We start from the raw sequence: 21937 nt of genomic DNA on the forward strand, positions 1-21937 counted from the left end.
ACTTACTTCATAAAGCCCCTCCTTCAATCCATTCTGGGTAACCCATGCACCAGCACTGTAATGACAATGTTCCATAACATTTCCAGTTAAAAAGTGTGGGCTTGCTATAGAACTTGGGAATTCTCCTAACCATCAGCATTTCACGTATAGTTAACACTAAGCTCAATTGAAAGCACTTACCCATTAGGCCTCAGGTCAGGTAGTGGCCTATTCAATGGTAGGCGATCACTCAAGTAAGCATTGTAGCCATAATACTGGAATTGTTTAAGGGCAATGCGTCGGTTTTCAGGACTGAGGTCCTGCCCCCAGTGAGCAAAGAGGGATGAGTCAGTGAAAGCTTCAGGAGGATTTTCTTCCAGTTTTGGTGGAGCTTCTATAAAACAAACCAAAAAGAAAGATTTTTAGATCTTTAATTCAAAACAAGCAACCAGTCATTTTCAGAGCAGTGTGAGAGGCATTATCTTAGGAATGCAAGTTTATTTGCTCAGAAAACAAAACCCTGCATAAAGCATATGGTTTCAGTTTACTGCAGTCTACAACTTTCTTCAGCCACTCAACCTATGCATTCCAGGACATTCACCAAATAATATTTTTGTCGCCATATAATATTTTTGTCCTGTGTGGCAGCATCTGTGCACCTAAAAACTATTCCAGTAAGAGAGATTCGGAAAGGGGGAACCAACATTTTATTGGTGATATGCTTAGCATCTAAAAAGAACTGCATCATAATTAACAACACAGCATTTTCTCCAAAGATTTAACTGCCCATATAGTCTGTTGAACAGACCCCTTGTAAGACTATCTGTAATAGACCATCTGATAACTCCAGTCAGTGTTACATCTCTATTCTCAGAGGCAACACACAGCTAAAATTCTAACCTGACAACCATGTTTAAATATTTTCCTATTCTATTAAATACAGTATGAATGAAGTACCTCAGGAGCCCTTGATTTGTCATAGTTAATTATTGATTCACAAAAGAAAAGGACACCGAAAAAGGTCCTCATTTTTCTGGAAGTCCATATAGCTTATGAACAGCCTCCCTGGAGACATTAACAAGTACTCAGCTAAATAACAATCTCATTTTTTAATACAGCTGCATTCGCAAATCATAGCTTTTCATTAATGCAAGTCAGAAACTGTCTTTCCAGAAGATTTTAATGGAGTTTTCTGATGTCTCTGTTGTGCAGTAGATTCATCAGTGCTGTCTCCAGAGATAGTACAGTGTCACGCTTGACTCCTACACAATCACCCACAGATCCAAAAGGCAACTTCAACCAGCAAGATGGAAATGTACAAAGAGAACCAGCTTATGTAAAATGACATTCTCTACCACCTGGGATCATAACTCCTGACGTGTGTCAGGAAGTCCATCCTTTTATCTTTTTTAACATAAATTGAGAAGATTAAGCTGTTAGCTTCCTGTGAGAAGCCTTTCTTTTTTTCCCCTGACAACTCTGACAAGAGACTAATGAAGGACTGGTTACTTGCATTAACTTACAATCTCTGTAAATATGTAGTGTTTCTTAATCTGTCATGGCACTTTGTTACTGTTTGAGTGCTAAGATCAGCTCCATTTCACTTCAAGGATGAAAGACATGCTTAGCCCTCAGTCAAACGAGAAAACGGCTCTGACAGGCCTGCTACCAATAGATCAAGATGATGTCAGAACAGGATACAGATCGCATGATCAAATATGACTTTGCAATGGTATTTCATTAGGAAAGATCAACTAATTCAGCTTAACAAAGAGCGTCACCTGGAGAACCTGCTAATTTGAGACAAGCAGGTTAATTTTTTTAACTATCAGTCCAAGAATCATAGCAACAGGCAGTTGTTTCTTGACCACAACTCCCTGATCCCCACAAGTAGTTTCTACTCATTCAAATAATCCCATTAACCATAAAAGGACTACTTGTATGAGGATACCTCACATACTACGGCCTGTTAATTCTTCTCACAGGTTAATGGGAACTGATGAGGCTCAGCACTTCTCAGGACCGTGCACATACACCTTGATTCAGGAAAATACTTCAGTACATGCTTAACTTCAAGCACATGCTTAAGTTATTTGGTGAATCAGGGTCTTAACTAGCAAATGAGAGATGATATCTAGACCAGAATTTATGACAGTTTAGGAAATCCTCACATTCATGGACACTAAACAAGGAGATATGCTATTTTCTTATTCATGTGGCAAAGTTATTTCTTTAGTGCTTGGGGTCTCCTTAGCCATGAATATCAACATAAAGGTTTTCAATACTCTCTCAGCTAAACAGACAAAATGTTATGGCTTTGCATACACAGAATGTCCATTACATTTTAATGTTCAGAACTAAGAGCTGCAGGGTTATGACAGCAAAAAAGGCAGAAATGAAAAATCATGAAAGAGGTAGGAAGACAACTAAGAAGAGTACGGGTAAACATGAATCTGCTTTTCAAAATACCTATTTTAAGGGCCAAATCCTGCACTCAAATAAATGCAAAGCTGACAATTAAGGGCAGAAATTGGCATCATGTAAATTTTGCATTGGTGAAAGGCATTAGATACATAGCTCTGCTCCATAGGCTGAAGTATTATATTTACCCAAAGGTCATGTATGGGACAAGCAATATCAAGTCAAGCGTCTCCCATAGTGTCTTGTTGATGTGCCTCCACCTGGACCAGAGGGATCATCTCTAACGCTGAGAGAGTATTTCATTTTCCAGATTCCTACCTCAGCTACAGACAACTATTGCCGGTTACTTTGGGGATGGATTTTTGTGACCTGAACAACTTCCTGTGCATTGGAATTGGACTGAATTGAACAGCTTAGTCACAAACACAGCAAAACAGTATTCACATAGTAAGAAGTTTGCCTCACTATAGGTCACAGGACAGCCTTAAAACTTGGTGAAGAGGTGAAATGTTGTGCATCCCTTTACCTGGATTCTCCTATTTAGAGGCAGGACATTATGTAGCCTTTTCCATGCCTACTGCTCCTGTCCTCTTCCCACATCCCTCCTCCCGCTAAACAGACTAATATGAAGATCAGCAATGGAGGTCTACCTCCAAGTTGGAAACTCTGCAAATATTTTGACAGTTGTTTATCATCTGTTAGAAAACTAACATCCTGACCTACAGGAGTATCACATTCTTCTAATCTTTGTACAGATACCTTAATCAACACATTCAAGACAGAAAATTCCACTGAGAATACAACGGGTTAGTCTTCAAAAGGTGAAAAGCAAATATGAACAATTCACACTGTAAGAAGTTGACATTTCTGAAGTTATACATCAAGACTGACATCCCTCCTCCTCCTCCATCCTGACATTTAATGAAAAAGGTTGTGCTAATCTGGATTTCTCCAACTCAGACATGTTGTCTCTGAAGGTTTCAAAGTTTATATTCAATTATTATACTTCCAGTCTATGGCTGACTGATATATGATCTAGTCTAAACATCTCTTGCAAGTAGCCCCCAATAAAGCAGTTGTAATTAAAAGGATGTAATTAAAAGGATGAGTTGTAATTAAAAGGATGTGCATCTGAGTAATAGATGCACATGCATAGACGTGTAGCTACCATAAAGTTCCTTTTCCATACAGCTTCATCCCAAGTAACCAAATACTGTCCTCACATTCACACTTAGTATCCACTGAATTTCAGCTAATATTGCCGAAAAAGTATTTCCTGAAGAGATTTGCTAATCTCTTGCTATTTTTTAATTCAAGCAGCATTCAGCAATCAACAAGTTAGGACCAAGACTCTTGAGCTACTGGATAGCTCTGAAGATAAAAATAGTTTTCAAAACTCTCACAAATCACTTGACCACTTTTCATACACTGAGTGACCACTTCATTTCACTGAGTATAATAGGAAACAGAATAATGCTAGTAAAAAATTCATTGGTTATTTAATTCGATTGGATTTGAGCACGAATTTCTAATGGCAGAATGTGTCTTCCTTTATCTGGGTGAAAGTACTCAGATAATAGAATCATAGGACTGGAAGGGACCTTGAGAGGTCAACTAGTCCAGTCCTCTGCACTCATGGCAGCACTAAGTATTACCTAGACCATCCCTGATAGGTGTTTGTCTAACCTACTCTTAAAAATCCCCAATGATGGAGACTCCATAACCTCCCTAGACAATTTATTCCAGTGCTAACTACTCTGACAGTTAGGAAGTTTTTCCTAAAGTCCAACCTAAACCTCCCTTGCTTCAACTTAAGCCCATTGCTTCTTGTCCTATCCTCAGAGGTTAACAGCAATAATTTTTCTCCCTCTTCCTTGTAACAACCTTTTAAGTGCTTGAGAAGATGGAGGAGACATACCAGTTTTCTTTTCCAGACTAAACAAACCCAATTTTTTCAATCTTCCCTCATAGGTCATATTTTCTAGACCTTTAATCATTTGTTGTTGTTCTTCTCTGGTCTTTCTCCAATTTGTCCACATCTTTCCTGAAACATGGCACCCAGAACTGGACACAATACTCCAGTTGAGGCCTAATCAGTGTGGAGTAAAGTGGAAGAATTACTTCTTGTGTCTTGCTTACAGCACTCCTGCTAATACATCCTAGAATGATGTTCGCTCTTTTTACAACAGTGTTACACTGTTGACTCATATTTAGCTTGTGGTCCACTATAACCCCCAGATCCCTTTCTGCCGTACTCCTTTCCAGGCAGTCATTTCCCATTTTGTATGTGTGAAATGATTGTTCCTTCCTAGGTGGAGTACTTTGCATTTGTTCTTATTGAATTTCACCCTGTTTACTTCAGACCATTTCTCCAGTTTGTCCAGACCATTTTGAATTATACTCCTATCCTCCAAAGCACTTGCAACCCGTCCCAGCTTGGTATCATCCGTAAACTTAATAAATGTACTCTCTATGCCATTATCTAAATCACTGATGAAGATATTGAACAGAACCAGATCCAGAACTGATCCGTGCAGGACCCCACTTGTTATGCCCTTTCAGCATGACTGTGAACCACTGATAAGTACTCTCTGGGAATAACAATAAAGAGGACTTTAAGTAGTCCCTAGTAATAAACAAACAAACAAACAACAGTGTTGAAGTAGTCAATGTGAATTGCACTGATCTAAGTCTGAGGACAGAATTTGGCCCTAAATCTTATACTTAATTCTCATTCTTCAAAATATAAAAGGTTACTACTTCTGAAGTTGCTGAAATGGCCATAGGAAGTGAAGGCCTAGAAGTGAAACAATAAATGTATACTGCCAGAAGAGGTATTAATTTAGGCACGTATCTCTGCTCAGATATCAGTCAGGGAAATACATCAGTTCATTGTCTCTTATATGATTCTGGTGGGAAGGGGTCCTATAGTCATCTGTAGCAAATGTTCTGCATATGTTAATGAAGGCCTGATCTGCTTGAACTTTCCTGTGCCCTGTAAAAGCAGAATGAGGATTCTTAGGCATTGCAGAGTCATTGGCAGCTCGTCATGTTAGCATTTAGCTACTGTGGTGATAGGTATCTTAGAAATAGCATAGCTATATTAGTTGGACAATATCCAGCTCTGTTACTGAAGCAAGGAGGCCTGATAGCCCCACATGATCTTGCCTGGGTCTGATCACGTGCTGGAGCATCCATTTAAAGAACCACATCCATTTTGTAACTAACTATTGACTTGTTATGTTTTTATCCTGTGCTGCTTTCTGGGTGATGGTTATTAGATCCGTAGCTAGCCTCCATACTGCATTTCACTACTGCTACTTCCAACCTCCTTAACTGCAGCTCCAAAGACAGAAATTCAGCCTCCCAGCTGTATTGTTCATTATGCTGTAGCTGACAATATTCTCCCCATCTCCTCTCAGTCTGACTTTAGCTGACTGTATAGCATATTACAGGAACACTTGTGGTCAGAAGGTATCAGCAAGAGCCAGCATCTACCTAACATCATGACGCATCCTCCTTAGTACTACCAAAAAACCCCACAACCCTACATTTCTTAATAGCTTTGTTGTCAAATAAAGCTAAATCTTATTAAAAAGGTATAGAAGCTACTTGATTCAATGAAAGCAGCAGAGAATCCTGTGGCACCTTATAGACTAGCAGACGTTTTGGATCATGAGCTTTCGTGGGTGAATATCCACTTCGTCAGATGAATGTTAGTCTATAAGGTGCCACAGGATTCTCTGCTGCTTTTACAGATTCAGACTAACACGGCTACCCCTCTGATACTTGATTCAATGAAACTCCCATACAGTCCTTGATAAATATCCTTTGAAGTGGTTTTATTTGGGGGTTGTTTTTTTAAACATATGGCTTGTATTATCCTAGTGAGGTTAATGTTCTTTTAGTAGCTTTCAATTCCGCATAACTAATTCATAATTATTTTTAGTAAACTGGGCTCCAGGTTGTAGTTATGGCCTGTGAGCTGGAATTCTCAACAACAAACAGAATGGGATTCCTCTCTTGATTTGCCACACAGTGCCCAGATTTTAATGGACCAAGTGATACAAGAGGTTTCTCTCAATTCTAACAGGGAGAGGAAATATTGCATTGATGCGGCAGGAATGTGAGAGTTCACATAGCTTTTCCCTAAAGTTATGGACAAATACATCACTGAGTAAAGCCAGATAAATGAGCTTTGCACAGATGTACGCTACAGCGATCGAGATGTTGGAATTTCCATCTTCATCTTTGTTCTGGAAGAGGCTGCTGTGTTTCTTCTCTCTACACCTTTCCATGCAGAGATAAGCCAGCATACCTGCATAGTCATTGACCCACTAGCCACCTCTCTACTTCCAAAAACCTCACTGCTAAGAGTTACCACAAAGAATTTCTTTGTGACCTACATGGTTATGTGTAGTCCCTTCACATAACTCTTCCGTACTGTGCCACCCCTCCCTCCCCCCAACACACTCACTCAGGGTATGTCTACACAGAATGTGGGAGGGTGCTTCCCCTAGTGCAGACATATAGACAAGCACTAACACAACTGGGTCCTCAGAAAACATACAATAACTTAGACGGTAAGGATTTTTTAGAATGGGGACAGAAATTTCACCCACTGATTTATTTGTCTGGAAAGATCTATGCGAGTTTATGGTATCATTTACATAATAGTTAATAACTGATCTTACAAACTATATTTAGGAGTGGCTTTGCCCACTACTGAAATCTAACCACCCCTGGGAAGAAACAGGGCAATCAGTTAACACCACACTACAATGTTAGGGACTGTTTAAGAAGAAAGCAAAGAATATAGTAACTGATTGCAATTAGAGTAAGCATTTAGAGACAGTAAGCAAAACGCAATTATCCAAATTAAAACATGCCCAAAACTGTGCCAGGGGATTTTTCTGACCCACTAGAGCAGACTTCACTTTTATACCTTATCTGAAAGACACTAACTTCAGCAGCACACTGCCATCTAATATGGAAGGCAGTAGTTTAGTACTAACTCAGAAAGGTAGAAAGCCTACTCCTTAGTCTCCAGTATAATTTTGTGCTGCAGCTACACATTCCTTGTATATTTCCCACACAAGCACTGATCCACTCCAACCAGGCTGAGTTTCTATTTTCTGAGAATGATCGCAACTTCAGCTACTGCTTCAAGTTTGGCCCACGTTGGTGGGGAATATGTTGGTGGCCTCAATTTGCTAATGGATGAGTGCAATCACTGACAACTGACACAATTATAAACAGCCTTAGCAGACTGAGTGAGTATGGGAACTGACCTACCTTCACATTTTTATGGAGGAAGCATCACTGAAAGGGTTGATGTATACTGGCAGGAATGCAGACACAGGGTAAAATTTTGAGAAGCACCTCAGTGACTTAGGTAGGGTGATCAGACAGTAAGTGTGAAAAATTGGGATGGGGGGGTAAATAGGAGACTATATAAGAAAAAGCCCCAAATACAAGGACTGTCCCTATAAAATTGGGACATCTGGTCACCCTAGACTTAGGTCTGGTTTACACCAGAAAATCCACATCCCTAAGCAACGTAGTTAAACCAACTTAACTCCTGGTGTAGACAGCACTAAGTCAATGGAAGAATTCTCCCATCAACCTAGCTGCCTCTTGGCATAGGTAGTGTCTTCACTGAAGCAATACAGTAGCGCAGCCGTACCACTGCAGAGTTAAGTGTAGACAAGCCCTTAGAAGCCTAAGTCCCATTGATTTTCAGTGGGACTAAGGCACTTCTGAAAGTTTTGCTTGGAATCTTGCAGTTGTCTGTGTTGTACCCTGATCTATCCACAGAAGACTTTAGCCTTCTAGGATTTTAAAACAAATTAAAAGAAAATGGTCTCTCATTCAATATGCAGTTATGGTTGACAATTGCTTGGCTGCTAGAAGAATTGTTGAGACAGCTTTGAAAAAGAAATAGAATAACTGAGCTCATAACTTCACAACTAGGAATACCACATGTGCTCTATTATCTTCTGTGCTGCATCACCTGGCATAACAATGTTGCTGCCACTACTAATTCTTTTCTGTACATATTTATTTGCTTAAGCTGTACAATGTATCACTTTCCCCTAGTTTATTACTTATGCTAAATTGGGTCTCTTTGTTGAGATGTTTTTCATTATTTCTCCATAAGAATACTATTTCACTTTGAATTTTCATCATACAGAAGCTGGGTTTTTTAATTATTACAAATGCTGTTCCTAAAAATAGCACAAGTAGTTCTTGAAGTCAAGAGTCAGAGGAAATACATGTGAAATTTGCAGCAGAAAAGTCACTAATAAGAGTTGGGATTATGAGGTGATGTTGCAAAGCTACAGTAATTAATTAAAAGCAAAAGGTAATATCACTGTATGACGGGCTAGTGAGACTAGCAAGACCACATATACAACTGAAAGCACAGTTTCAGAATTTAATCTCCTTTCAGGCTGCTGCTCAGAAGAAAGAAAGTAAAACAATTAAATACAGAAACAGACTGGGGTCATTTTGCTCTTCTCCCCAAATGAGCTCTTCTAGGCACATGATGATTAAGGCTACGATTTAGTCATGGAGGTCACAGATTCCGTGACTTTACCGGACCTCCAAGACTTCTTCAGCTTCAGCCGCTGAAGCCATGGCTGGAGCTGGAGCCAGGGCTATGCTCCCCACATAGCCCCGTGGTGGGGGTCTTCGCTGGGACCATGCGCCCCTGTCCCATGGTGGGGGCTGCAGTTGGAGCTATGCACCTCTTGTTGCCTCTGCTGTTGCTTTTTTTTTATTTTTTTACTAAAAAAGTCATGGCTCCGTGAATTTGTTTATTGCCAGGACTTTTACTAAAAATAACCATGACAAAAATCTTAGCCTTAATGATGAGAAGCATCCATTTGATTATTGCATATTGAGAACATCCATTTTTGCCTAGCCTCATGTACAGCTCACCCTTTCTCCAGAAGGATTGCTATAAACTGGATTGCCAACCAAACAAGGGGGAGAAGGCAGCATCCCCAGGATAAAGAGATGAAGTAATAATAAGGCCGAGAAGGCACCTAAGCCAGATAATTAAACAAGATACTTGATGTGAGACATTTCCCCTGTAAGTTAAAAACTAACAATACAACGAAGAGCAACAATAATAAGCGATGCAGCAAAAACCATCAGCGAGAGTGGAAATGCCTTCCATGGTGTCAGAGCAGCTTTCCAAGTCTTGTTCTGTAACATTAATTACACTGCTGATTTTAATAAGTGTCAGTAACAAGAAAGGAAAGACCATAAGCCAGAGTAAACTCTGAATCTACAAGATGATTTGTATTTCAGCTAAAAACAGGTAGTATAGAGCAGAAGTTCTCAAACTTCATTGCACTGCGACTCCCTACTACATGACCCCAAAGGGGGGATCGAAACCTCAGCTCGTCTGAGCCCTGCCACCCATCATGTGGGGGGTAGGGGGTAAGAGAGAGAGAGGCCAAAGCTCAAAGATTTCAGCTCCAGGAAGGGAGCTTTGGCAGTGGGGCTCAGGCTTCAGTTTTGGCCCTGGACCTCAGCAAGTCTAAGCTAGCCCTGGCAACCCCATTAAAATGGGGTCCAACCCACTTTGGGGTCCTGACCCACAGTTTGGGATCTGCTGGTATAGAGGAATGCCAGCTATTTAACAAACTTAAACAAATCCATGTCTAGCATGTTCCTTGTGAATGAAACATGTTGGAACAGGTGCCTGTATTTGGGCAAGAAACCTTTGATCATATGTTCTTCTCCCTGCTCCATTTGTGTTTTCAGTCTAGAATTGAAAACAAGGAATATGTGGTGATTAAAACTACAGTCTATGAGTCAGTGGAATGAGGATGTAAGTGTGACTGAACTGCCATCAAAGAAATCAAACTTCAACCCTTATTTGTCAGTGATTTTATAATTGGGCCAGTTGTCCGTGATTACAGTCAGTGATTATTTTTATCTTTAGCAGCCAGAAATTTGGAAAATGAAGATAAACTCTTGTTTCCAGTGTATTTCTACCTGTGTTGGTCCCAAAATATGAAAGAGATAAGGTGAGCGAGGTATCTTTTATTGGACCAACTTCTGCTGGTGAAAAAGCTTTTGAATTTACAGAGTTCTTCTTCGGGTCTAGGAAAAGTATTCCCAGCCTCACAGCTAAACAGGAGGTGGAAGAGACTGTTTACCATAAAGGCGTAAATACATGTTGAAAGAGACCATTTAAGGTGAAGTGGGCAGCTAACTCCTCTGCAGTAATAAGACAGAGGAGGGGTAACGGGTTACAGATTGTTGTAATGAGCCATAAATCCAGTGCTTTTACTGAGTGCAAAATTTTTACTGTCTACAGAGTTATTAATTTAAGCTCCTAGGTTTGTCTTTTGAAGGTGCTGTGCAGTTTTCCTTTCAGGATGAAGACTGAGAGGTCAGATATGGAATTTTATGAGAAGTGTTCACCCATGGGTGATAGGGTGTTTTTGTCTTATTTTTCTGTGCGAGTTCATTAGAGAGCATAGCGATTGTCTCGTTTCACCCACAAAGCTGTTATTGGGCAGTTAAGTACATTGGATGAATGCAGCCCATCGGCATAGGCATATGAAGAACCCATGCATCTTGAAAGGTGTGTTGTGGGGGGCATTAATCAGTGTAGCAGTGGAGATCTGTCTGCAGATTTTGCATCTGCTGTTATGGCAGGGTCTGGTGCTACTTGTGTCCTGGTCTGTGGAAAGCTTGCTTCAGGTGACAAACTTGGCGGGTTGTTTCAAGGCAAGAAGAGGGGGTTCAAGAAAGATTTTTTTCAGGATGTGGTCCTCACTCTGTATGGGTTCTAATTGTTTAATGATATCTCTCACATATTCCAGTGTGGGGTGGTAGGTGATAAGTAGGGGTATGCAGTCATAGGTGTTTCCCCCTCCACACACACATTGAAGGAGGTTCTCTTGGGGTATTCGAGTGGCCCATTAAATGATGCAGTCTACTTCTCTGGTGGAGTGTCCTTGTTTGGTGAAGGTGGTTTTAAGCATGTTAAAAAGGTGTGCATCCTGGACTTTCCCCTCAGAGCACGTTCTGTTGTATGTGACTGCCTGGCTATAGATAACACAATTCTTCATATGTGTGGAGTGGTTACTGGATCTGTGAAGGCAGGGGCAGTGAATTTTTTTTTCAATTTGCAATTTAGGGTCAAGATGACCCATTCCACAATTTTGATAAGCAATAAACTCAGCCACAATGAAACACATCCGCCAGCGGCAAGAGCTGCAATGCTAGTGACACCTAACTCAAATATACATCAAGGTCATATAGCTGGAAATTCATGTAGAGTGGAGATATCACTAGTTGATACATGTCAAACAGTCATTTTAACACACATCGCAGATAGATGGTTAAGAATTGAGCAAATACTGTGGAAAATTGTGTTTCTTGGTGCCAAAGAATAAACAACAACATATTTCAGCATTAAAAATCCAAAATGTGAGTATCTTTAAGCATTAAACCTTAGCGTTATTATCACGCTGTATAATTATGAACCTTTCTTTGTTATAAATGGTTCACATGTAACAAGGTTCATAAAAGAAAAGTAATAGTATTAACGCTTAATCGACTATGAAAGTGATGACATCACACTCCAAGTGGATAACTGTGAGGAAGGAGATTATATTCCAAACAACCAGTGTTGGGTTATAACAATCGAAAAACATTATTTTGTTTCTGTGTAAATGCTGTAACTAACTGTTTTAATAGGTAAATGAGTGTATGTTACTAATCATTGAAACTTTAAGCAGTGAAAAGATGTGTTGGGATGGCTGCAGTGTGGTTTATATCACCAACCATGTGGTGGGTGTGTCAGCCATCCTTAACGCTATAATGCTTGCAGTCGGGAGCACAGTACATAACAATATTCAAACGTCCCAATGCAGAGAGAGCAAAAAGAAAACCCTCTGGAGCCGAGTATTGTAAACAAAAGGCTGAGAAGGAAAAGGACCAAGCAAAACAGCAGGGATCCTTCCTGAAATATCTTCTCTTTAATCCAAATTAAGATGGAAGCAGTTCACAACATCCAGATGAAGAAATTTCACTTGGAGATGAGGGTAGCTCACATCCACAAAAAAACAGTTTGGAAATTCAAGATGATGGAATCTTACTTCTAGATGAAGGCAGCTCACTGAAATTGAAGTAAATGAAATAGAAGAAAGTAGTATGGGAGCTCCACTTCATGGCCCAGATGTGATGACAGTGTGTGGCAAATTCTTGCAGAACATGGACCCAAACAAGTTCATGAATTTCCCTTCCCTAAGGATGGAAATAAAAGAAAATTCTCTGCTCAGCATTACAAGAGGAAACTTATTAATGGGGAAGAAATTCACTGAAACTGGTTTCAATATTCAATGTCAAAGGACTCTGTGTTTCACTTTTGCTGCAAGTTGTTTAGAAATCAAGCAATTGGTACATCACTTACTGAAAATGATTGGAAGGACTGGAAAAAAAACATATCTTCAATTCTCTCTTCACATGAGAGTACAACATTTGAAATCTTTTCAAAATTGGAAAATTTGAATTACGATTGAAAAAAAGAAAAAACTATCGAAGAAGGGAATTTACATGCGATCAAGGAAAAAGAAGAATATTGACAACAAATATTAGAGCATCTGATTGCTTTATTGAGAGTTCTCAGTGGGCAAAATTTAGCATTCCACGGCCACGGTAGAAAATGAAAAGTCATACACTCCAGGAAAGTTTTTAAATTTTGTTGAATACCTAGCTTTGTTTGATCCAGTCATGAAGGAGCATCTATGTAAAAACAACTGATGTGAAACAGGTTCATTACTTAGGAAAAAATATGCAGAATGAATGGATTCAAATCCTAGCAAAAGCCATTAAAAAGAAAATTGTAGAAGCTGCCCATTCTGCAAAATACTTTTCAATAATACTGGACTGTATGCCAGATGTGAGTCATGTTGAACAAATGATGAGCATTTGTTTTGTGAATATGGAAAAGTCTACAGATGAAGATAATGTTGAAGTGCTCATAAAGGAACATTTTTGAGGTTTCGTAACACTGAAGGAGATGACTGGAGCATTTATCACTGAAACTATTCTGCAAGAGCTTGAAACAATGTCATTATATGTTGAAAACTTACATGGCCAAGGCTATGATAATGGGATTAATATGAAGGGTAAAGACAATGGCGTGCAAAGGAGAATGATGGAAATCAATCCCAGGGCCTTTTTTGTTCCTTGCAGTGCGCATTCTCTAAATTTGGTTGTCAACAATGCTGCTAGATACTGTTTGGAAATAAGCAGTTTCTTTGACCTGGTGCAACGTGTTTGTGTGTTTTTCTCAGGCTCAACATGCCAATGGGAGATTCTGACTCACCATGTGAATTCTCTAACTGTGAAACCACTTAGTCAGACAAGATGAAAGAGTTGCACTGATGCTTTGAAGCCTCTTCGCTATGAACTTAGGACATCATAAGTGTTTCCAATCGAAATTTCTGATGATACTAGCTTTACTGGATCATCTGGCAATATGGCACGTTCAGATGCAGAAGCTTTTGCAAATGGCCTTTCCAAATTCAAATTTGTGACTTTACTCATTTTGTCATATAATATCCTTTTCGCGATTAACCTCGCTAGTAAGCAGCTTCAGGAAAAGAACTTGAACATACATTCTGCTATTCAAAACTGCAGCAAACTAAAAATATTCTGGAGGAATTCAGAAGTGATGAAGGGTTCAAAAGAATACTGGTAGATTCTCTCGAGCCTGCTGAAGAAATAGACTTTCCAACAGGATTTGAAGAACCAGAGCCAGTTCGCATTCAGCAAAAGAAACAGCAGTTTTCATATGAAGGACAAGACACACCCATTCAGAACCCAAAACAAAGGCTCAAAGTGAATTTCTACTTTGCAGTCCTTGATACTGCTATTCACTCGGTTGATGAAAGATTTCAACAGATGCAGCAGCTAGAGTCAGTATTTGGCTTTCTATATGATATCCACAGCTTGCAAAAGAAAACAGCAAAACAGATAAGAGAATTTTGTATAAAACCGGAGTCGGCATTGACTCATGAAAATTCAAAAGACATTGATGCTACAGATTTGTGTAGTGAGCTTCAGGCTTTTTCAAGACAAATTAAGAAATATTCCACTCCTGAAGAAGTACTGAAGTTTGTTTTTGAAAATATACTCAGACAGTTTTCCAAATATTTGTATAGCTCTATGCATTCTTTTAACTTTGCCAGTTTCTGTAGCTAGCTTCTCAAAGTTAAAATTGATAAAAACATAACAATGGTGCAAGACAGACTTGTTGGACTTGCCACAATATCAAGAGAGCATGAAATAGCTGGAAAACTGGATCTAAAAGAACTAGTGACTGAATTTTCAAAACTTAAAACAAGAAAAGTCATGCTTTAAGAGCACAGAGTGTTTTTTATTTGGAGTGTTTTGTAAATACAGGTTAAAGTTTTCTTACTTCTTTCTATATTGGATGTGGTGGTAATGACAGTTAAAGCAGGATAGTGTAATGGATGAGTTTGGATTTGTAATAATAAAAATTATAATTAACATTTTAATGCATTTTTATTTGAAATCGGACTGAAATATCATCTAGCTGTTATGTATAAATCTATTCTGAAAATTTCATGTCTCTATTTTATCTGATCTCAGAAACATTGGTTGGACAGACGGACAAACTGAATAATTAAGCCTCTTTTAAAAAAACACACAAAAACAAAAAAAAACACTTAAAAACATTAAAAGGGAAAAAGGGGCAAAATGTTTCCCAGTTTACCCAAAAACTCAGCCTAGATCTGCCCTTGGGGTTTGGGGGGAGGGGGGGACACCGATTGCATAGTTCACCTAGGGCGCCAGTTGCTGGTAGCTAGTCTAGGGCAGCCCCTGTGTGAAGGTAAGTGTGGTGATCCTTGGGTTTGTGTACATAGTTCGCTGCAGAGTTCAATTGCTGAAGCTGATTGAGGTGTGAGAGGACAAGATCTACTAGCTCTAAAACCCTGAAGGACATGGTGACCAGAAACGATCAATCACTTTCAGTTCACTACCTACAGATAATACTTCCTTTGTTCAGTAAATCAGCTAGTTTTAAACGCAAAACATGATTTGTTAAACTTTTTTCCCTTATGTACCCAGCACATTTAAGGTAGTTTTATTTAACTAATAAACAGTTTTAAAATGCTATTTCTATGCATTAATTGTATTCCAATTTCCATCCAAATGCAACTTAACAAAAAATTAATCTAGTAAATAGGAAACACACTCACCATATTTTATCAAAATAAAAATGTAAAACTTAACATGAAATAATGTAAGGTTAAATAAATATGAATAGATGTAGTTTATCCTCTAGTTGGCAAAAATAAGTACCAAATTTGTGTAAAGGCTATATTACATTGCAAATCTACATGTTTAAATGATTACCAACAAATGATAAACTTTTATTTAGGAAATTAACTAAAAAAGACGGTTACTCACCGTTGTAACTGTTGTTCTTCGAGATGTGTTGCTCATATCCATTCCAATTAGGTGTGTGAGCACCGCGTGCACGTTCGTCAGAAGATTTTTACCCTAGCAACACCTGGCGGGTCGGCTGGGCGCCCCCTGGCCTGGTGCCGCTATGGCACCGAATATATACCCCTGCCGACCCGTCCGCTCCTCAGTTCCTTCTTGCCGGCTACTCCGACAGGGGGAAGGAGGGCGGGTTTTGGAATGGATATGAGCAACACATCTCGAAGAAAACAGTTACAACGGTGAGTAACCGTCTTTTCTTCTTCGAGTGCTTGCTCATATCCATTCCAATTAGGTGAATCCCAAGCCTTACCTAGGCGGTGGGGTCGGAGTGAGAAACTGCAGAGTGCAAGACTGCCAAGCCAAAGGCTGCATCGTCTCTGGATTGTTGTACCAGGGCATAATGGGAAGTAAAGGTGTGCACCGAAGACCATGTAGCTGCTCGACATATCTCCTGAATAGGCACTCGAGCTAAGAAGGCAGCCGACGAGGCCTGGGCCCTGGTCGAATGTGCAGTAACGTGGCCCGGAGAGGCGTGAGCTAAATCATAGCAAGCCCGGATGCACGCTGTTACCCAGGACGAAATCCTCTGGAAGAGACGGGCTGGCCTTTCATCCGGTCTGCCACCGCAACAAAGAGTTGGGGCGTTTTACGGGAAGGTCCTCGTACGGTCAATATAGAAGGCGAGCACCCTACGGACGTCAAGCGAATGCAACTGCTGCTCCCTACGTGATGTATGTGGTTTGGGGAAGAAGACCGGGAGGAATATGTCCTGGTTGAGATGAAAGGCCAAGACTACTTTAGGGAGGAATGCCGGATGTGGGCGTAGTTGCACCTTGTCCTTGTGGAACACCGTGTATGGTGGGTCCACCATCAGAGCCCGAAGTTCAGAGACTCTCCTAGCTGATGTAATGGCTACAAGGAAGGCTGTTTTCCACGATAAGTATAGGAGGGAGCAGGTTGCCAATGGCTCGAATGGGGGGGATGTAAGCCTCGTCAAAACTAAATTGAGGTCCCAGGAAGGGGCGGGGCGTCGCACCAGGGGAAAAAAAGACGCTCCAGGCTTTGAGGAACCTTGAGACCATAGGGTGGGAGAAGACAGAGTAAGCGCCTTCTCCGGGGTGGAAAGTAGAGATAGCCGCTAAGTGTACTCACAAAGATGAGATCGTGAGGCCCTGTTGTTTGAAATGCCAGAGGTAATCCAAAATAGTGGGGATGGGAACCTCCGTAGGTGCGACATTGCGCGTTTGACACCAGCAAGAGAACCGTTTCCACTTGGCTAAGTAAGTAGACCAAGTAGAAGTTTTCCTGCTACCCAGGAGTATCTCTTGCACTGGGGCAGAGCAGCGAAATTCCGATTGGGTTAACCAAGCAGGAGCCACGCCGTTAGATGGAGGGATTGCAGGTCTGGGTGGAGAAGCCTGCCGCGGTCCTGTGTTATCAGGTCCTGATGGAGGGGCAGGGGGATCGGGTTGGCTATCGAGTGGTCCAGCAACATGGTGTACCAGTGTTGCTGGGGCCACGCAGGGGCAATCAGAATCAGTCGAGCCCTGTCTGTGCGAAGCTTTACGAGAACCTGTGCACCATCGGGAAGGGTGGAAAGGCGTAAAGCAGGTGGTTCGCCCAAGAGATTAGGAAGGCGTCTGATACTGAGCCCGGGGCGAGACTATGAAACTATATACACAATAAGTACTAGAACGGGTAAATAGCTAGGGAAGTGGAGAACAACTAAGCCGCGCTCCACTGTTCCAACGACTGACACAGGCGGTAAAAAGGAACTGAGGAGCGGACGGGTCGGCAGGGGTATATATTCGGTGCCATAGCGGAGCCACTCCAGGGGGCGCCCAGCCGACCCGCCAGGTGTTGCTAGGGTAAAAATCTTCCGACGAATGTGCACGCGGCGCGCGCACACCTAATTGGAATGGATATGAGCAAGCACTTGAAGAAGAATATATAAATGCAAAACAATTAAAACTGGATTTAAATCTTGATTAAAATTGGTGATTTACACATCACTGGATTTAAAAATCAATCCACCATACTCTGAAAGCTCACAGAACTCACTAATGAAGCCACTACAGCTGAAACAAGGCTTCTGAAATTTGGGAACAACCTCCATGTTTCTATTATGTCAAAATGCTAAAAGGCAATGGTTCCAGGTAGCTTACAAGCATGGGCGGCAGGTTAAGCTTCCCCTTGGGGAAACTAGCCCACTGTCCCACCTCTTCTGGCTGAGGCCACACTTCCCAGTCTCAGCCTTCCAGGGTCCACAGCTCCAACCCCATTCCACCTCCACACTGCCTCTTCCCCCTGCTTACTAGATTATGACCCCTCTCCCCACCCCACCTCCACTGTGGCCCCAAGACCTGAAAAGCTTTGTGTCACTGTGGCAGGGAGTGAAGGCCCCGTCAGCCCTCGGGCTGTGGCAGGGGGAGATTTTTCTGAGGGCCCAAAATTGGCTGGGTCCCCTGGGCATGGGCCTCAGGGCTCGTGTGGTAATCTGCCACTGCCCGCCCTCCAGCGGTGCGAGGTTTGGGGAGCCTAAGCTACCCCCAGCCTCCATTATCTGTCGCCCATGCTTACAAGGCTGTTAATATAGTGTAAACCATGGGGAAGAGGGTTAGCTAAGGCACAAAAATGGAGTGCAAACAACTATAAGGTAGTGCTTCCAACAGGGGGGTTGCTTTACTTCTAAAGCCTTCCCCAACAAAAGTCACTATGCTGCTGAAAGGAGATTGATATTGATTTAGTTTTTCTTCTGCTACCTAGATTTTTTTTATTTGATATTATAATAAATAATAATAATAAATCAATGAATTCCTGAGGCCAAAGCCCAAACTTACTTCCAGTAAAGCTTACCTCAAAAGGTAGTTTACCTGAGTAAGAACTATGTATAAACTCTGGACCAGATTCTGCCACCCCATGCTCATGAGTAGCCTCTAGCAGATAGTGCCAATGAAATAAGGGGAACTATGCACATAAGGGTATCGGAATCTGACCTAATATTTTTAATAATTAATAGGTAATTCACTATACTGTAGAGGCTTAGTCTATATTGATTCTTTGCACATCCAGAAGTCCCACTGAAGACAGTGGGAAAGTGAGGTATTCAAGGAATGCAGGATCAGGTTCTTCTTTTACTAAAAGCAGACTGTCAAGGAGCTGTACTATCATCATTAGTAATAGCATGCATTTAATATTAGCCCCAGTTGAAGAGAGAAACACCAAAATCTCCTTCATAAAATCATGTCATTGGATCCAATCCCACTGCTCAACAATTCTCTGCAAGGCTCTCTCCTTGTGAAAAAAAACAAACAAATAAACCTGAGATGAGTCTGATTTTGATGACACAAAGATCCAGGAGCTCTTTGAATTCACATGGTGAGGTTCATATTATCAGGTTCCCTCAACTGTGAAATAATGGGATGAGTTAATACATTACAAGAGGCTGAAAAGGGAATATCAGCATGAGCCTGTTGGAAGCCATCAACAGCAATCTAATTTCTTGGGTAGTAAAAGCACCGCCTGGGTGTGTTGGGTTTTCATTTTTAACTAATAAATGTGGGGCATTGATAAAAAGAAGGCAGCTCCTGTAAAGATCCAACTACCCTCTTTGGGTAAATCTTTGCAAAGAATAAGCTTCTTACAAGCGTGAGGGCAAATCCTGGCCCACTTTGTGGCTCCTCTGCACTACTACTGCAACGCAATGGAGCCGTAAAGCTGAGGATTTCCCTGGGCTGGGGAATCCATGGGCTGGAGAGCCAGCATAGCCAGGTCCAGTTTCATCTTCACCCAGCACTCCCCCTAAATACAGATATGGCCAAGGGGCAGGTTGGGGATGTGGCTAGACTATCCTGCACAGCAGCAATCCCCAGTAGTGTAATGGTGCCTAAAAGGCCTTCAGAAGTTGGCATAATTCAGAGCAGTCCTACGTCTGAAGCAGCCACCAACTGATCCCAAAGGTGCTATACAGTCACCTTTGCCTCCACTCCCATTTCGGTCCTGGACCCATGCCAACTGCTGTTCAACCAGGACTTAAGGCTCAGAACCATGAAAGAGAGTGAACTGTAGCTTGCATCAAGATGCTCTGCCAGAGTAACCTAAGTATAGTTCTAGAAATACTCCAATTGGTTATGGGTAATTGTTCTTCTTCAATTACAGTGAGGCCGCATCACTGCAGCACAGACTTCCTTCCCACATGCTTTGGCCCTTAAACCAGTTCAGCTTCTGACACAGATGAAAAAGTGTAATGAATGTTCAAGTCTGCACCACAGCAGTACAAAATATACTGGCTTGTCTTCAATTAAATGGTGATCCCTTCAGTGCCAGGGCTCAGATTCAAACCCTCCTCTGTTTTTCCTACTTAACGGGGACTAATAGAGCCACCGCCTTTGCAAGTGCTTGAAGAACACACCTTCAGAGAGAAGTCCGCTGAAACATGGTATTACTTACAAGCACAAATCTCAAAAGGGGAAAATGTGAAAATAAAATTAATTATACAGAAAATGTATGACTGAGAACTAAATAAAAGACTATAGAAATGCTGGTAGAAAGCTGATTCTGAAAGGACAAGTAGAGTTTTATCCAGGGATAGGCTGATCATGTCTCACTCTCAGTGGGTGTGGAGGAGTGGGTGCATGGTATAAGGAGCTTTCCTCCACATATTTATAGGATGGGTAGAATTGCAGATCTTGCCCTCAGGGAAGCAGAGTTACTGCTTCATCCCTACAGCCGCTGGGATGCAATCTTGCCCCACGATTCTGCCTCCTTTCTGCACTGGGGCAGGACTTGCTAGCAGGGAGGAGCAGGATGCCACTCCCACAGTCCCCAGGCAGCTGAAGAAAATATTCCACTTCAAGGTAGGCAGAACACCTCTTGATGGCTTCCACAGGCATGCTGTGGCTCCGGACACTTTCTACGTCCAGTAGATATGATCCATTCCGTAAACACACAGTTCAGTCTCTTTGAGATATCAGTTAGACAGGTGTTTCTCCAGAGGTCGGGTCTTCCTTCCACTTGGGAAAAGAGAGATAGAGAGAGAGCACACACGCTCACTGCATAGTCTGTTTAATTTATATCTTCACACCACTTTCTCTCTCGGGATATGTCTATACTGAAGCTGGGAGCGTGGCTTCCCAGCATGGGTTGCGCAACACACATTATTTCTGCTGAAGTAAGTGTGTTAAAATTGCAATACGGCTGTGACAATGGCTCAGACTAGTGACCTGGGTATGTGCCCAGGGGGCTGGGCAGGTTTGTACTTGACTGACTAGCTCGAGCCTCTACAGCCATACTGCTATACAGACATACCATGGGAGGCTCCAAACAAGTCTGGTGATCCTCTGTCAGGCTTTCCCCGCTGATTAATTTTAATTTACCCCACTGTGACATCTGCCCTTCGATGAAGGGTGAATCCAATGGACCTTACTGGACTAAAGGCCTTCACATTCTTGCTAGCGGCACTTTTTTTTTTAAATTGCAAATTTAGGGCCAAATCATGACCCAGTTTAAGTGGCAGCACAGAAATGTGAGGGATCATAATGCCTCCATGGGGCTAAGGGACCCTGGCATTTATGGGTGGGAGTGGGCAGGGAACATGTAGGGCCCTTGGCTCTGCCTCACAATGCATCAGTCAGCATAGCTCCACCAGGAGGACATACTCCAGATGCTTCTGGTGCAGCATAAGGAGGAAAGCCAGAAGTCAGGTTGTAATTCTTGGAGTCACAATCTGCATCACTGGCTACCCCTTACTCAGGGCTCATGGCAAAGCCACACTTCAAAACTTAATTGCTCCTCAGTAAGTTTCTGGCCTTGTGTTCATGAAAGAGAGTCTTAACATCTCACTTCTATGCCTTTGACAAAGCAAAGCTTCATCCTATTCTCACCGTTTTAGCTGAGGTTTGTTTTAAAAAAATCGCAATGCAAACCATCACAACAATAACATCCTGCTGCTGTGACACTACAAATGCCCACGAAAAGCCCCGATGCAGGTTCTTTGGAAAGCAGTTACGATACATACTTTGCAAAGTTAAGA

General features: G+C 41.6%; 1 protein-coding gene across 2 annotated transcripts in view; it reads right to left on the reverse strand.

Moving 5' to 3' along the window:
• Nucleotides 1-21937, reverse strand: part of GALNT18 (polypeptide N-acetylgalactosaminyltransferase 18) — a 509102-nt gene that overhangs the window by 314986 nt on the left and 172179 nt on the right. For both annotated transcript variants that reach the window (XM_075065179.1, XM_075065178.1), the window contains exon 2: nucleotides 181-373. In XM_075065179.1, coding sequence (XP_074921280.1) covers nucleotides 181-373 — 193 coding nt within the window. The remainder of the gene's footprint in view (nucleotides 1-180; nucleotides 374-21937) is intronic.

This window comes from Chelonoidis abingdonii, chromosome 4 (assembly GCF_003597395.2).
Source record: "Chelonoidis abingdonii isolate Lonesome George chromosome 4, CheloAbing_2.0, whole genome shotgun sequence".
Classification (NCBI taxonomy): Eukaryota; Metazoa; Chordata; order Testudines; family Testudinidae; genus Chelonoidis; species Chelonoidis abingdonii.